The 16,058-nt window shown below is 40.2% G+C and overlaps 1 protein-coding gene across 1 annotated transcript in view; it reads left to right on the top strand.

The window, feature by feature from the left end:
* The first annotated feature begins 2,088 nt into the window (after window positions 1-2,088).
* Window positions 2,089-16,058, top strand: part of LOC149750011 (cytosolic carboxypeptidase 4-like) — a 141,634-nt gene continuing 127,664 nt past the window's right edge. The window contains exons 1-2 of the mRNA XM_089906830.1: window positions 2,089-2,388; window positions 14,211-14,364. Of these exons, the coding sequence (XP_089762956.1) occupies window positions 2,386-2,388; window positions 14,211-14,364 (157 nt within the window). The 5' untranslated portion in view covers window positions 2,089-2,385. The remainder of the gene's footprint in view (window positions 2,389-14,210; window positions 14,365-16,058) is intronic.

Here is a 16,058-nt window from a genome sequence, read left to right as displayed (position 1 = left end):
TTCCGCCTCGCTCGCGCGTCGGCCGGTCAGCGAGTCTCCATATTCTTATTTTTACTCTCTCTCTCGTTCTCTCTGGTGGCTGGTGGTGTAGCGTAGAATTTGCTTAGGATGAATGTGCCTGTGATGTGACTTCAGTGTACTTAGTACAGTGGGAAGCCTAAAAACAAGCAAGGCTCCTGTCAGATGAGACCACCCCCACAGGCCTCGGGGGCATCTTCTTAATCTTGAGGAAAGATGCAGGCTCTGTCTCCACTGCATGTAGGTGAAAAACTTGGGGATGGCAAGGCACTGGATGTATGTTTCCACCTGCTTTTACCTTCATGAATATATATGTGTGGTGTGTGTGTTTTCACACTCGTGCATGTGAAGCTCTATTCCACATTCTGATTGGTTGTCAAAATGTTGACCCTTTGACCAAAATGTTGACTGGCTCATCTCACTTAGAAGAGAGGTGTAATTGACTAGGTTCAGCTAGGTGTAAACTAAATGTGTGATTGCAGTGGAGCCTTGAAATCAGAATGAATAAAGGTAGAGCATATGTGGTTTGCATGCTTTCTGAGTTACCATCTGCTTCTTTACATACTTGCTAATAATCAGAGCCTTAGCTCCGGAGAAACTATAGAACTTTGGGGAAATCTGGAGAAAATAGACTCAATTAGGTAGCAAGATCCAGATGGCTCCATGGGTAAAGATACCTTTTTGGGGACTTCCCTGGTGATCCAGTGGTTAAGACTCTGCTTCCACTGAAGCAGGTGCAGGTTCAGTCCCTGGTCAGGGAACTAATATCCTGCATGCAGAGCAGTGCGGTCAAGGAAAAACAAAAAAAAAAGTTGCCTTTTTGAAGTTTCTAGTCCTGTAGTCACAAGGGATATGGGTCCTATTAATAGGTTGCTGAAAAGCTGGTACATCGTTGGGGATTTCCTTCTTTCCCTAGGATGACCAAGGATCCAGGGTGCCACGTTGGCAGAAGCTGATGCAAGAGAAATGTATAGCCTGATAGGTCATAGCCCATGGAACTACCAATTTGTCTTACTCCCATTCTTAGTTTTATGAATATTGAAAAAAACACAAAACCAGACAGTAGATTTTCTGTTTCTTCCTTTCTTGCTCAGTTGATCTTTTTGCTTTGGTGGGAGGTGTCATGAAGGTAGCAAAAAAGGCAGAAAAGAATAATCCATATTTTTTAGATTTGCAAGAACGCACAGAATAATTATCTGCTATTTCTTCCCTATCCCCACCCTTTCCCCCAATGAAACCCCAAAGCACAATGGACAAGAAAGCCAACATTGTAAATGTTCAAAGGTGGAATTACATCTTTTGGTGTCCTGATGTATTTTGCATTATAATGCAGCCTTGATAATAACATTTCTCAGGAAAGCCTGCACAGCTGTCTCAGCATCTAGAGGCAAGGAGGGAGTGTAACTGGCAGTGAATGGGGAAAATATTGCTTGGAATGTACTTCTGGGTGCAAATTACTTTGATACTGTCCTCTGAAGTATCAACATTGGTTCTTCATCTTTGACAAAGGAAAATGTGCATTCTCAAGCTGTAAGAAGCTGAACCACATTTGGGGTGACAAATGTATTCCTTTGGGAAGAAAGTATTGTGTAGTGGAAAGAACAAAGGCCTTGCGGGCAGATCTGGGTTTGAGTCCTGTATTGGCCACTTATTAGCCTTTTGACCTTTGACAAATGGATTTTTCTAAGCTTTTGTTCTTTCATCCACACAATGGGTTGTTACAATGATAACAAGATGACATACATTGTGTTGAGTTGGAACTCTGTATGGAGTAGTGATTGCTAATAAACCAGCTGGCAGGCAGAAAGGAAAGGAGGAGCTGGACTCTGTTATCTAGAGAGAGGCAGGGGTTGAGGAACCCAGATTTGGGTAATAAAATATATGTCTAATAAAACCCCAGGAAGAACAGAATTATTCACATTTTCCTCTGTTTTCTAGTTCAGTGACTCTATAGCCTTCATTTTCAGACACAGCAAGGAAAGGCCTATGGCATAGATGCCACAATTAGGAGACAGATGGATTAACCTAGATGTAGGTGATTTGGGCTCATGACCTGGCAGTAAGCTCACTTCTCTATTTCTCCGTTTTCTACATTTTGCTCACCAGGTGTTTCAAGTGAAGGACGTTTTGCTAGTATATAACACCAAAGGTTTATGGCATCGAACCCTAAATGACTGTTTCCCCCAGCTTTTCCTCATTCTTGTCTCTTCTCCTTTCTCTTGTAGAAATCATTATCGCCAGAGCGCAGCCATCACAGGGGCAGAGTCTGGGAAGTGCTATTACACCCTCACCTTTGCCGTCACCTTCCCGCATGCCGAGGATGTCTGCTACCTGGCCTACCACTATCCCTACACCTACACCGCCCTCATGGTAACTTCCTCTCTACAGCCTTATGGCGGCCCAACTGAAGGGGCTCTCTGAGGTTTTCCTGGAAACATTCAGGAGACCCTGTCATCCTGGTGGGGACTTCAGCCTTCCAAGGGAGCCAGGGTTTGTTGTCACTAACTTGGTGGCTTTCTATTTGTCCCTTTTCCTTCCTTCGACAAGAGTTCGAGGCTGAGGTCATGACCAGTGACATTCTGGAGGCCCCAGTGGCGTATAGTGCTCTTCGTCTGCAGGTTGAGTGTGGGAGGTGGAGGGCAGGGGGACATTTCTTAGGGGCTCTATCTTTAAAAAGCCCTCAAATTAAGCAAGGAGAAATGAGATTGGAATGAGATCATTCCGCTGAAATGGGGTAAAACCATGCAGGTCAGCTGAGATGCAGATTTAAAGGACATAGATGCATTGAGAGGAGTGAAGCAGAGGCTGAGGAGGTGAAGCTTGGAAAAACTCCCTGAGTTCACCTGACAGCTGCTTCCCCATTTCCAGTGGTTCCCACGGCCATGGGCTGGAGGCTGTTAGAAGGATCCAGGGCAGACAAGAAGGGTGGAACAATAAAGCATTGAATCACTGCAAATGAGGGTCACAATCTTTTTATGAGAGGAGGGTCGTGTCAACCTGTCCAAACTCGAAGTCTGCATTCCGATGTCCTATCAGGCCCTGCACAGGGCTCATTTGACCAATCTGAGCAAACTGCTTAAACCATGCAGTTTCCTGTCATTTGAAAAAGTTGGCAAACCATCCCTTTCCCCTAGCTATTTCATGGATATCCTGAGGATTAATGAGCTAAAGTATCTCTTATAAAATACTTTCACCCTCTGCATTAATGCAAAATGTTATTAGCATATTTATAATAATATGTGTATAAGCAAATGGATATATCATTTAGCCTGAAGGATGAGCATTTTCATTGCGAGTCTGTGATAAGGAGTTGGAAAAGATGATAACCAAGAACATCTTTCCCCTGAGAAGGAATGTTCAAGTATAAATACAATTTTTTCTCCATTGAGAAGGCATACCTTAAACCACTTGGCTAACTGCCTCATAAAAGTACATCTGCCCTTCTCTCCATATGTTGGTTTGCCTAAAGAGAGATTCTTTTTTTTTTTTTTTACTATTTCCCAGATTGCAAAAGATATACAACTAGTATTATTTGCGTACTGCACTTAGAGATCTCAAGAACTTAATCCAAGAAATGTGCATCACAGGCTTTGCTGTAACAAGGCATGTTTGTTTTAAAACGTGCTTATTGCCTTTAGGGACTTACAACAGGCAAGATTCATGATCCCCTTCAACAGCTGTTCTTATTGTCTGGCCTGTGAAACCCTGCACGTGAAGAGTCTACTGGGGAAGGGGATTCCTTTTTGAATGAGGGTTTGCCTTTTCCGTCGGGGGGGAATGATCCATGGTTCCAGGACAGTATTCTTTACCCTTGTTAGAATATCTTTGACCTCCTGGAGATTCTCAGTGGCAATTAGTATAAAAGTTTAGAATACAAAGGGGCTTGGGGAATTGTCTAATTCACCTTTATCATTTATAGATGCAAAAACTGAAGCCTAGAAATCTCACATTTAGCTAGTGGCCAAGCAGGGAACAGAGTACTGGCCTTTGACATCTATTCCTGTCTGAATAGAAAGTCTGAAACTCCTTCAGCCGGCCTTGACTACATCTGGCTTCTTACTTTGAATTTCAGACTTTGAATCAGCTTGTAGGCACTTAGCAAGGACCCATCAAAGCATCTTGGAATAAAAATGGGATCATGTTTGGGGAACAACACTCTTCTCACCTGAACCACATCCATAGCACCCAGAGTTATAGACAAAAATCTTGGGTTGAGGACTTGAACTCAACCATTCGAGGTTATATAATCACACAATCTGATGATTATATGCACGTATAAAAGTGGGCTGCCATTGCAGTAACTGCTGTATGTCATAGCTTTTGTCTTTGGGACCACTCAGTACTCTTGTCAGACTAAAGCACAAGGTCTAAAGTTTACAATCAGCAAATAGTTTAGGAGCCACTGAGGTCAAGTTGGGGATAATTTCATATTGAGGGGGGACAAAAATTCAAGAAAAGAAGACCCCACCATCACTTGATCTCAATGAGAGGAAGAGAGAGGTCTTGTTCATTGATGCTTATTGGCTTGTTACTTTGCCTATTGACTGAACCTCTTCCCACTAGGAAGAGGAGAGTTAATGAGAAAGAGAGACAGGAAAAGGGTAGCTTTTCATTTCTTTTAAATGAGTAGAACAGAATAAGAAAGACGATTTGTTACTTGAAGTAAAAAATGTATATACTCAATTTTAGGTTTTACATTTCCAATAATGGGCTTTGTCTTCTCCAGGTTTAAGACAATAATTGACTCTGTGACTTCTCTTAAAAAACTCTTCCTCCCATCATGAACAAAATAAGTACATTCTGTAATGCACACTAGTCATTTTTATTTTTGGACATGTCCTAAGGAGAAACAGTTTTCTTCCAACAGATCAGTGATAAATGTGAATGATACCCCAAGGGCAGAATTAACTGGATGTTACTTGGGGGTTGTGCTGAGGGGTGGAAAATATATTTCTATGTGGAATTCACAGTTTTGTAAATCACTTATAATATGGATTACACTCACTAATTATAGACATTTTTATAGCAGAGGACATGTATTTTGGAGGTTTTTCAACATGAATTTAATTTTGCAACCTTAAAAGTTTTATTCTTCTCTTGTAATAAGGGAATTAGTATTTGGATCTTTCAAATTGATATCTTCCAGATGCTTGCCAGGAACTCTGTTGGATAATTGTCCAAATTATAGCATTAAAATAAAGCTGAAAGAAAGAAATACAATATTATTGTAATTATTGCAAAAGGAGTTTTATTTAATCATCCATCTCAAGATGTCAGTAACTGCAATGATTGTTAAAGTGTTGTTAGCAATACTTGTTAAAGTACTTGGATTATGTTCTGGATTGCCCCTAGGTAGCCAGGAGTATTGGTTGAAAATGGCGCCCCAAGAGAGTTTCTGATGGACATTTTAGAGAGTAAGAAAATGGGACCTCACTGAGAACTTAAAACTGCATGAGTTGGCAAGAGATAAGAAAAGTGATCAGAGGTAGGGTACATGTGTTGGGAGAGCTTAAGGCTTTTGAAGGGTAGAGTAGGGTTTTCACCAGACGCATATACCCACTGTGGTAGATGCTACCACCATCATCTTTAGAGATAAAATGGAGTGTACTGTGGGGAGAGTAAGGGAGGGGAGGGGGAGAGAGGGAGAGAAAAAGAAAGAATCGAGAATTAGAATGCCATATTCACAATCTCTTATAAAGGGCTCACGTTTAAAATGTGTCAAGTAGGAAATATCGACTTACATGTGGTGGATCAAAGATGCAATGAGCAAGTCATAAATCAGTGTTGTCACTTAATCATTAGACAGACACCTATCTTTGTATGGGCCAAAAGAAAGGACAGGCACCAGTAAAGGGTCCTGATGTTGAGGAGTTGAACACAAAGAGCCATTCTGGAGGAGCTGAGATGTGTGTGGATGGTGAAGTCACTGACCACAGGAACCCCTGAATTCCAGGGTTTTGAGCACAATGTAAGAACAAGTTTTGGAGCAGACAGGCCTGGATTTGGGTCTAAGCTCTGTGTTGTCTTGCAATGTAGTCATGGGCAAACTATTTAACTTCTTTCAGCCTCAGTTTTCACATCTGTAAAATTGGAACCATTGAAGTGGTTATTCTACGGGTTATCAAGATTACACAACTTGATACATAACAAGTGTTAGCCAAGTGCCTACAACTAGTAAACAATATTAGGTGGTGACCATTAGAACGCTTATTCTCTCTTTTTTTAAATTAATTTATTTTTATTAATTAATTTATATTTTTGGCTGCATTGGGTCTTTGTTGCTGCGCACGGGCTTTCTCTAGTTGCAGCGAGCGGGGGTTACTCTTCATTGTGGTGCACGGGCTTCTCACTGCAGTAGCTTCTCTTGTTGCAGAGCACGGGCTCTAGGCGTGCGGGCTTCAGTAGTTGTGGCTCGCAGGCTCTAGAGAGCATGCTCAGTAGTTGTAGTGCACACGCTTAGTTGCTCTGTGACATGTGGGATCTTCCCGGACCAGGGATCAAACCCATGTTCCCTGCACTGGCAGGTGGATTATTAACCACTGCACAACCAGCGAAGTCCCTATTCTCTTTTTTATGATGATGTGTGATTATTTTCTCTGTTGGATGGATTGGAAGATACCCATTCCACAATACATAATAAAATTAAAATTATGTAAAAAAAAATCCCAATAAAGGACCAAAAAGAAATAAATACAAAATCTACTGATGGTTTTCTTAGGGTGGTTGATTATAATTATTTTTTCTTTGCTCTCTTTTCCAAATCATCAGCAATATAACTTGGTTTATTTTTAGTGGAAAAAGGGTATTAAAGTCACTAACCAGCAAATCTGTGAATACACATCTAGAGACTAATCACTTCTCTCAGTCTCAAAGTCAATCTGTATAACTTAGGGAGAATGGTATTGGCAGACTGGGGCAGTTTGAGAAAGCCCATTAGAACCTGCTTACAGCATGTTCTCTTTTTATTTAGCTTAAAGGTGTCATTTCTTCTTCTCTTGTGATGAGCAGCCTTCAATTCTCTGATGAGTGTATTTAAGTGACAACTGAGAACTAGGCAGTACGCAAATAAAATAGGCCATCTCCTTAGGGGTGAGCTTTCTTCTGAATTAGGGGGGACAGGGAGTGTAGCAGTTTAGGGGATAACAATGAGAAACGAACGATTTTTGAGTGTATAGTGCTTCTTACTTTTTCAGTAGCCACCAGCAGGGTAACCTGCTGAGGTCAAGTGATTTTATGGAAGTTTTAAGGGAGTAGCTGATAAAGCAGAAGGGGCAGAAGACTCCTGCCGAGAGGCACCAATGAGGCTGCAGGCTAAGTTATCAGCTGGATGTCTTTCATGGGTAGGTAGGATTTTCTTTTAAGACAGCCTCTCTGGGAGTTTCCATAATTGCCTTGAACCCATTCCCATTTTTATAAAGAAACCCACCCCTGTGGCTTCCGCAGGGCTGTTATTACGGTTGGTTGTTGGCACACACATTCAGAAGCCCTGCTTCTCTCATCAGTGATCCCAACAATATCCAATTAGACATGGCCTTGCTGGACCTGAGATGGGGGCGTTCACCTAAAAATCATCTTCAGGAGAACAATACAAAGGCATTTTCGCAAAAGGCAAACCAACAGAAGTTTATAATTGGTTTACTTCCGGAAGTTGTCTGTGTGACTGGAGCTAGAATAATGCACTAAGCACAGAGGTGTTATGTATTCGGTGGCAGGTGGAATAGTCAAAGGGACAGAGATTTCATTGAGGGGCACAGGGAGATGGCTGCATGAACAATTACAGAAAATGGGCTTAAGCTAAAAGATATTAGGTATTTGTTGAATTGTAATATTAGTAATCATGAAAAATGTCATAATAAAAAATTAACAAAGAGCTCATAGGAGAGGAAAACTTTCAAACTTTGCTTCCTCCAGCATTGCCCGTTAACGTGACAGTGTTTTAAAGCAGTGGTCCCCAACCTTTTTGGCACCAGGGACCAGTTTCGTGGAAAACAATTTCAATGGGCTGGGGGCGTGGGGATGGTTTTGGGATGATTCAAGCACATTACATTTATTGTGCACTTTATTATTATTACATTGTAATATATAATGAAATAATTATACAGCTCACCACAATGCTGACAGGAGGTGGAGCTCAGGCTGTAATGCAAGTGATGGGGAGCTGTTTTAATACAGATGAAGCTTCGCTGGCTCGCCCTGCCGCTCACCTCCTGCTGTGTGGCCCGGTTCCTAACAGGCAACAGACTGGTAGTGGTCCATGGCCCTGGGGTTGGGGACCCCTGTTTTTAAGGACAATGTACGGGGGCAAAAGATGGTTTTTCTTTCTTTTTTTTTTTTTTTACTTTTTTCTTTTGTATCTAATTGTGTTTGATGGCTTCTACAGACAAAACTGCTTCCAAGCCTCCTTCCCTTATCTGATTTATAGAATCTAGATTTTATTTTTTTTCAAGATTTGGCAAGAAGAGATACGGCCTGTTTGTAACTTTTGTGATATCACAGAATGATGGCCAGTACTTTTCTGGAGAAGGGTCTCTATCTCTCCCCCATCTCCCCCACATCTTGTAGCCATAATAAAATGTGAAACAAATAGCTTTGATGGCAAGAACAAAACAAACAAACAAAACAAAACAAAACCCCTCAATTCAGCAGGCAGTGTTTCCCAAAGCATATTCTACAACACTCCATGATCCTGAGATCTTTAGAGAAAAAGGGTTGAAGAGTCACATAAATTCTTGAAACACTGTTTGCTAGTTTTTCTTCTAAGAGTTCAAAATGTGTATTGGCATGTTAAAGAATCTGAACAATTCTGCAGCCATGAAAATGTTTTCATTTTCTTTAATTCACCATATTCCAGGTGCCTTGGCTATGAATCTCCACCCCTCTATTCCCCAGCACTTAATAACATCCTGAAGATTACATTTTGGGAAATGCTTCAGGAAAGGGTATTGATTTCCTAGTTTGGGGGCCTGGTATCTTGATAGTAATTGTGAGGCAGTCTACTCAGTTCAGATTTCAATAATTAATATTGGGAGCAACTTTCACCCAGAAATGTATGAAAGTGATTAAAATAATTTGTTTACGATCACAGAGTATCATCTAAATCCAGGGTGATCTTGCCTCTTTATGAGGGTGCTGGAATTTCCTTTTACCAGCATGGCTGAGATGGGTCGATATTCTAATGGGATCATTTTCATTCTTGTCCTGTGCCTTCTCTCCTGGGATGCCAGATGGACACTTCTTCTATTAGCGCTTTAATTACACTGATTTAATATTTATTTTCTTTCTAATATATGAATTTCTTTCATGAGCTTCTTTTAGGAGGATGTTTTTCTATTCCTTAATGGTTTTATTTTTCCTGTTTTTAAAACCATTTTTACTTAAGTCTAATTTCATTCAATTATTGTCAGAAAATGTGGCTTGTATAATATCTGCTTTTTAAAAAACTTTTAGTGAATATTCTTTATAGTCCTGCATATGATTAATTTTTGTTATAGTTCCCTGAATGTTTGAGAAAAAAATAAAGGATGCTCTCTGTAAAGACAGCTTGACATATATCTATAAAAAACAATATTGTTCAGATACTCTATATCATTTTTTTTTGCAGTTGATTTATTCAAGACTGAGGTACTGTTTTAAAGCCTCCCACTCTTAGTACAATTATTTCCCTTTCTGCCATTTTTGGGCTGTACATTTCAATTCTGTGTTATTTGATTCTTAAGAGTTTTTTATGTTCATTGTGAATTGTGCCCTTTATCGAAATAAGATTTTTAAATCCCATTTAATGCACGTGGTCTTGAATATGACTTTGTCATATATCACTATTGCCAGGCCTGCTTTAATTTATGTTTACTTAACCATTTAGTTTCAATATTTCTCTTTTAAAATATTTTAGTGGAGGCAAACAGAACAAGAAAATAATTTAGGAGTGTTTTTCATACACATCATGGGTCTTTTTTTAATTCTCTTTGAAAGTTCCTTTTATATACAATAGGCAGTGGGATTTTGAAAAAACTAATCTGAAAGTTTTTGTCATTTAATAAGGCTGTTTAACCTATTTATACTCAAGACAATTTTTGGTGTTACTTCTGTCATTTTGGTTTTGTGCTATTTTCCATGCTTCACTGCTTTTCTTTCTTTTTTTCTCTCCCCCTTCCCCCATCCCTCCCTTCTTTCCTTCCTTCCTTCCTTCCTTCTTTCCTTCCTTCCCTTTCTCTCTTTCTTTCTCTTTTATGCAACATGGAGTGACCATATTATTTTTGATTTTTTTTTTCCTACAATGTTTATAATTCTACTAGTGTTTCCCTTTTAGTTCTTAAAAAAAAATTGAACCTACATTTCCTTATCAAAAATAACAGCTAAAATTGAGTGTTTCCTGTATGACAGGCACTTCTCATACACAATAAACCGCTAAATTATAGCAATCATTGAATGACATAGGTAATGCCATTTTATATACATTTTAAAGATGAGAAAACTGAGTTACAAAGAGGTTAAGTACAGAATTCACACGACTCTTCTAGAATCCGCAACCAAACTTGGAACCCAGGCAGCCTGACTCAAGAGCCTGCCGTCCTAGTTATCTTGCTATTCTGCCTTTCCATTTTCCAGAATTAAATAATAATATGTTCATGTAAGTTGAAAAGTTAGTATTTTGTTTTACTTTATTCCTTACTTACACATTTCTTTTTACTTTCGTTTTAGAACCAGATGATGAGATTAACATTTGATAATATGTGTTTTCTCCCTAAAAAATTATTTTTTATGTTTGTATTATGTAGTGTTTTCCAATGGTCATTTGGACAAAACTTGTTTAACTGAACTGTCCTTTAATATCATTCTTTAGTTTGATTTGGGGCAGCTGAAATTTGTCTTCAAGTTATTATTGTCAATAAAGATAAGGATATGTTTTCTGAGCTCTTGCCTAACTGAGCATGTATGAGCAGAAACTCATGAGCAAAACCTTGGCTGGTTATAGGTTTACTCGATTATAATCCTCTGTACTTTCAAACTCTAAGCAGGGCCTTTGTGTTTGTGTGTATAAACCTTTCGTTAGCCTCCTTGTCTCCTCAGGGCTGTGAGACTACCACCTAATCTCTAGTGCTGGTGCATCACAGCAATGCATGGCATTCATTAGCACTTGATAGACAAATCAGAAGACTGAAGTACAAAGGTTTGGTCAGATAAATGGGCCTTAGCTGAATCTCATCTTGAACCTGGGGTAGCCATGATCCTTCTAATTCCTTTTCTTAGTATTGTGTCAAATGCAGGCTCCAAGAAATACCACCAGAACAACTTGTTTCTAACACAGACCTAAGTGTATTGCGTACCTTGGTGTGTTACATAGAATAATGTCCACCGCCCACCCCAAGATGTTCATATTCTAATCCCTGGAACCTGTGAGGATGTTACTTTATGTGGCACAAAGGACTTTGCAGATGTGATTAAGTTAAGCCTCTTGAGATGGGGATATTATGTTGAACTGTTAGACTGGGTCCAATGTAATCACAAGGGTCCTTAGCCATGAACGAGTGAGACAAAAGAGTCAGAGTCAGAGAAGGAGATTTGACCACGGAAGCCAGGGTAGGAATGATGCGATTGCTGGCTTTGAATGTGGAGGAAGACACCATGGGATAAGGAAAGCAGCTGACCTCCAGAAGCTGGAAAAGGCAAGGAAATGACTTACCTTATAGAGCCTCCAGAAGGAGCGCAGTCCTGCCAAGACCTTGAGTTTTGCACAGTAAAACCCATTTTGGACTTTTGACCTCTGGAACTGTAATACAATAAACTCGTGTTGTCTTCATCCACCAAATTTGTGGTAATTTGTTAGAGAAGTGATAGGAAACTAATATATTTGATAAAGGAGAATGTGACAGAATCTTGATAGTGTCTCAAAGGGGGAAGGGCAAAGCTGGAGTATTTATTAAGACTTTAAAGTTTTGTTAAGTTCAGGTATTTTAATGAAGGGGCTTGATTAGCATTGGGTAAAGATCATGATATAATGGTTAAAGATTGGTGGACAGTAAGGCAAGAAACTTGAGGAGAGGGGTTCAAAGGGTCTTGGATCAAGTCATTGATACCTTCTATTGAAGAGTTGATGAGATGTTCCTGAAAAATAATAAATTTATGAAAAATAAATTTATTTGTAATTTCTATTTTCCTAGGCAAGCGTTTCCTAGGACATTAAACTTACGTTGATGCAGACAGGGAATAATAAATTCATATTAATCTAGGAAACAGGCTGTGTGGAGGCAGATGATTTGGGGTCTCAGTTGCAAGGAGGATATGATTCAGGGTCAAATTTTCAGGTATCCCTGAAGCTATAGGAAAGGCCACAGAATCATCTGGTAATCTTTTCTTTCCTTGGAACTTTTTTGTTTTCCTTGTAAGTCAAAATGTTTCCGTAGAGTACAAGTAGATTTTAGTCTATTCCTACCCAGATGCTAAGATTTTTACTTAGGAAATTCTTTCTCTTATTTCCCAGTGTATTGGTTTTCTATTGCTGCGGTAACAAATTATCACAAATTTGGTAGCTTAAACAATTAAAAAAATTAACTTACAGCTCTTTTGGTGAGAAGTTCAACGTGGATAAAAATCACTGGGCAAAAATCAAGGTATTGGGGTTGTGTTCCTTCTGGAGGATGGTGGAGGAGAATCTTATTTCCTTGCCTTTTCCAGCTTTTGGAGGACACCGCATTCCTCAACTTTTTACCCCTTTACCCCCCAGCATGGCAGGCTGAGTCCTTTGCATGTGGTTCTGGTCCTTTGTGGCTGGGGAATGTTCTCTGCTTTTAAGTACTTTTGATTAGATTGGCCCCAACTGGTTAATGCAGGATAATCCCCCCACCTCAAATAGACCTCAGTCTTAAACATATCTGTGAAGTCCCTTTTGCCATGTAAGGTAACATATTGACAGGGTCTGAAGATTAGGGCATGGACATCTTTGGGGGAGCCATTGTTCTGCCTAGCACCTCTGTAGTAAATCTTTTTCACATGTAAACACTTCCTCTACCTTTTGAAGGCATTACTCCATGTTTCATAAGATATATTATGAATCTTTTATAAATATTTTCATAGGAGTCATGTTTGTTTCATTTGTCTAGCAGACATGTTATTTGTTAAATAACAAGGTGGGCAGTTTTTCCTCGGCCCTCTTAATACCTATTTGAATGTGTTAATACCTATTTGATCTTTAGCTGGAAGGACGATTGTGTGCACTGACGTTCTTGTGTTGGAGAAGGACCACTTCCCTTTCACTGGTTACTGAAGTCACCGTGTCCCTGTTGTTAGGGTATGCAGTGTGGTTGGGAGGCAGTCTCTTAACATCTTTATGACTAATTCCACTGTTTGGGTTATTGAAAGTATCTTCAGAGGTCTTAAAGATTGTTGACCAAGAACCCTATTTTCAATGGTTACCGCATTTAGGTATCTTTCTGCATTTTAAATGAGTGTTTAAATGGGAAGGTAGGGTAGGGCCAATCAATTGCTACCAGTTAGTGGTTCTCTTCGCTTAGCATTCTCCCTGGATCAGTTGCTTTCTATTTTCCTTCAGTATGCTCCTAACTCTCCTTATATTGCTTGATTCTAAAGTAATCTGCACTGCTGAAGCTCTGTCTCATGTTCCCGAGTGTCCTGCATGTATTCTGTCTTCATGGTAACAGCATTCTTTACATGCAACTGTCATGGGAAGGATGCTGTCTGCCCCTGCTCTTTTGCTTTCAGTGCAACTTGAAAACAGATATTCTAGTGTGCAGACACAGGCAGGCATGATGCTTCCTGTTCAGCCTCGCTGAACTTCTTCCAGGGAGTAGGAAGAGCACCCCTTTTAAATCACTTAATGCCCACGGTCAGGCAGATTAGGTTAACAAAAATACTTCTAGGGGCTTCCCTGGTGGCGCAGTGGTTGAGAGTCCGCCTGCCGATGCAGGAGACACGGGTTCGTGCCCCGGTCCGGGAAGATCCCACATGCCGCGGAGCAGCTAGGCCCGTGAGCCATGGCCGCTGAGCCTGCGCGTCCGGAGCCTGTGCTCCGCAACGGGAGGGGCCGCAACATTGAGGGGCCCACGGGCCGCAAAAAAAAAAACAAAAACTACTTCTAAACTATAAGGAGTTAGATGAATATAAGCTTTGTTGCTGCTTTCACCTATTGTTATTATCAAAAAATTTTAATATACACTTCTGTTTCATCTCTGCTCCAGACTCACCTTGACGTTCTGGAAAAAAGCGTGAACCCCAAGCAGGTCTACTTCCGTCAGGAGGTTCTCTGCCAGACGCTAGGAGGGAATTCATGTCCATTGGTGACCATCACTGCCATGCCCGAGTCTAACAGCGCTGGCCACCTGGAGCAGCTCCGTGAGTAAACGGCAGACCCTCTTCTTTGAAGATTTGGTGGTGAGGGTGGGGGTCTTCAGAGTCTTGGAAGCACTCTGTCCCTTGGAGATCAGAAGCTCCATAAAGTGTTGGGGACTGGTCTACCTTTATAGAAACCCAACTCTTCTTGATATGACAAAAGGGTAAATATTCATGTTGCTCTGTTATCAAAGGGAGAAAACAATAAATTGCAAATTGTCAGAAAGATGAAATGACTTGTTGGAATTGAGAGCAGTTTACAAGTGACGGTCATTTCTGCTAAAACAGAACCAGGACTGGAAAATGAATCACATTTTGCGACTTATAATCCAGGGACTTTTCTCACCATGCTCACTCTCGTTATACTACACTCACGGTCAGTCAAGGTTAGGAAAGGAAGGCAGTTGAGGGTTGGAGCACTGGCTGAAGAATTCCCTTGATGACTTGGATTACAGTTTGGATCAGAAGAGCTGACAGTGTGGAGGAGGCTCTAGCCAAGAACTGTAAAACCAAACCAAAACACACAGGCATACACACACACATAGACACACTCTCACAGACACATGAATGCCCATTTAATATTAGAGTCCTGAGCACAAATGTGATTTGCTTGTAACCAACCAGCTTTTTCTTTTTTTTTAAATATCTTTATTGGAGTAAAATTGCTTTACAATGTTGTGTTAGTTTCTGCTGTATAACAAAGTGAATCAGCTATATGTATACATATATCACCATATACCTTCCCACTTGCATCTCACCCCACCCTCCCTATCCCACCCCTCTAGATGGTCCCAAAGCACAGAGCTGATCATCCTGTGCTATGCTGCTGCTTCCCACTAGCTATCTGTTTTACAGTTGGTAATGTATATGTATAAGTGCCACTCTCTCACCTCGTCCCAGCTTACCCTTCCCCCTCCCCGTGTCCTCAAGTCCATTCTCTACGTCTGTGTCTTTATTCCTGTCCTGCCCCTAGGTTCATCAGAACCATGGGTTTTTTTTTTGTTTTTTTTTTTGATTCCAGATATATGTATTAGCATACGGTACTTGTTTTTCTCTTTCTGGCTTACTTCACTCTGTATGACAGACTCTCAGTCCATCCACCTCACTACAAATAGTTCAATTTTGTTTCCTTTTATGGATGAGAATATTCCATTGTATATATATACCACATCTTCTTTATCCGTTCATATGTTGATGGACACTTAGGTTGCTTCCATGTCCTAGCTGTTGTAAATAGTGCTGCAATGAACATTGTGGTACATGTCTCTTTTTGAATTATGGTATTCTCAGGGTATATACCCAGTAGTGGGATTGCTGGATCATATGGTAGTTCTATTTTTAGTTTTTTAAGGAACCTCCATACTGTTCTCCATAGTGGCTGTATAAATTTATATTCCTACCAACAGTGCAAGAGGGTTCCCTTTTCTCCACACCCTCTCTAGCATTTATTGTTTGTAGATTTTTTGATGATGACCATTCTGACCTGTGTGAGGTGATACCTCATTGTAGTTTTGATTGGCATTTCTCTAATGATTAGTGATGTTGAGCATCCTTTCATGTGTTTGTTGACAATCTATATATCTTCTTTGGAGAAATGTCTATTTAGGTCTTCTGCCCACTTTTGGATTGGCTTGTTTGCTTTTTGATATTGAGCTGCATGAGCTCCTTATATATTTTGGAGATTAATCCTTTGTCAG

This window comes from Delphinapterus leucas, chromosome 2, assembly GCF_059928025.1.
Source record: "Delphinapterus leucas isolate spDelLeu-1000000601 "Yukka" chromosome 2, BTC_Dleu_Yukka2, whole genome shotgun sequence".
Lineage (NCBI taxonomy): Eukaryota > Metazoa > Chordata > Mammalia > Artiodactyla > Monodontidae > Delphinapterus > Delphinapterus leucas.
The sequence above is the reverse complement of the archived record's forward strand: the minus strand, read 5'-3'. Positions and strand labels throughout refer to the sequence as shown.